Source organism: Centrocercus urophasianus, unplaced genomic scaffold (genome assembly GCF_019232065.1).
Source record: "Centrocercus urophasianus isolate 14NV4802_14NV808 unplaced genomic scaffold, USGS_Curo_1.0 seq_30, whole genome shotgun sequence".
Taxonomy (NCBI): domain Eukaryota; kingdom Metazoa; phylum Chordata; class Aves; order Galliformes; family Phasianidae; genus Centrocercus; species Centrocercus urophasianus.
The window spans coordinates 12,026,765-12,027,853 of record NW_024884867.1 but is presented as its reverse complement, the minus strand read 5'-3'; the positions used below and the strand labels follow the sequence as shown (position 1 = coordinate 12,027,853).

The following is a 1,089-nucleotide window of genomic DNA, read 5'->3' as shown; positions in this document are numbered from 1 at the left end:
CGCGGGGAAGCACGATGTGCACTGCTCACGGCTGCTAAACGCAGGCAGGACGCGACGTCCTCCCGGCCAGCTCTGCGAGCAGCACCTGGAAACGGAACAGCCAGGCAGGGCCGGGAGAAACCTGCAGGGCGACGGCAGGGAGAGCCCGGGGGCGGCGGCCGAAGCCCGGAGGAGTCGCAGCCCCGCAGGGCCCGCGGGGCAACCGGTGCCGAACGGCCAAACTCACGAACCGAGGAATGGCTCCAGGAGGCGCGGAAGACAGAGGCGCGGAGCGGCTCTAAGGCCACACCGGCCTCGTACCGGGCCCGCAGCCCCTCCTCGGGCCGCCACCCGATCCCGATCCCGATCCCGATCCCGATCCCGATCCCGATCCCGCCCGGTGCGGGCTCCATTTCCTGCCCCGTCGTCACCTGACGCCTCTAATGGCGCCGCGCGGCCCGCGGTGCCGCCGCGCCCACCACGTGACACCCCGACCACGTGACCTGCGCGCCGCGCGCCGCGCGCCGCACCCCTTCCCCGGCGGCTGCGGTTGCCGCAGTCCTAAGCTCCGCCCCTCCCGGCGCGAGCTCCGCCCCCGCCCATCCGCCCCCCTCACGCCGCCACCCCCCCCTCCTCTCCCCTCCCCGGCCGCGGTTGATGCGCGCGCGCGGCGGTTCCGTCTTCTCAGAACGGCCGCGGCGGCGACGGCGCTGAGGGCCCGGCAGCCGGCGCCCGGGGCTGCGGAGTGTGGCGGGGTGGAGCCCGCCTTCTTCCTGCTCTCACCCTCTTCCCCGTCCCCCTCCTTCCTCCGCCCGCTCGGCCCTCCCCGCACGCAGTCGCCGCGGTTCCCGGCACGGACAACATGGCGGCGGTGGCGGGGGCCGCGGCCGCGGGCAGCTCTGGTGGCGCCGGAGGCCCGGAGATGGTGCGAGGCCAGGTGTTCGACGTGGGGCCGCGCTACACCAACCTGTCCTACATCGGCGAGGGCGCATACGGCATGGTGTGGTGAGTGCCGCCCTTCCCCGCCCGGCCGCGGGGAGCGGCCCGCGCGCGGCCTGAGGGGAAGGGAAGGGGAAGGGAAGGCCGGGCGGCTCCGGGGCGGCCCCCCCC

At 75.9% G+C, this 1,089-nt stretch overlaps 1 protein-coding gene across 1 annotated transcript in view; it reads left to right on the top strand.

Annotated features, from left to right (window-relative positions):
* The first annotated feature begins 826 nt into the window (after positions 1 to 826).
* MAPK1 (mitogen-activated protein kinase 1) overlaps positions 827 to 1,089 on the top strand; it is a 33,132-nt gene continuing 32,869 nt past the window's right edge. Inside the window, exon 1 of the mRNA XM_042828687.1 lies at positions 827 to 984. Within this exon, the coding sequence (XP_042684621.1) occupies positions 842 to 984 (143 nt within the window). The 5' untranslated portion in view covers positions 827 to 841. The remainder of the gene's footprint in view (positions 985 to 1,089) is intronic.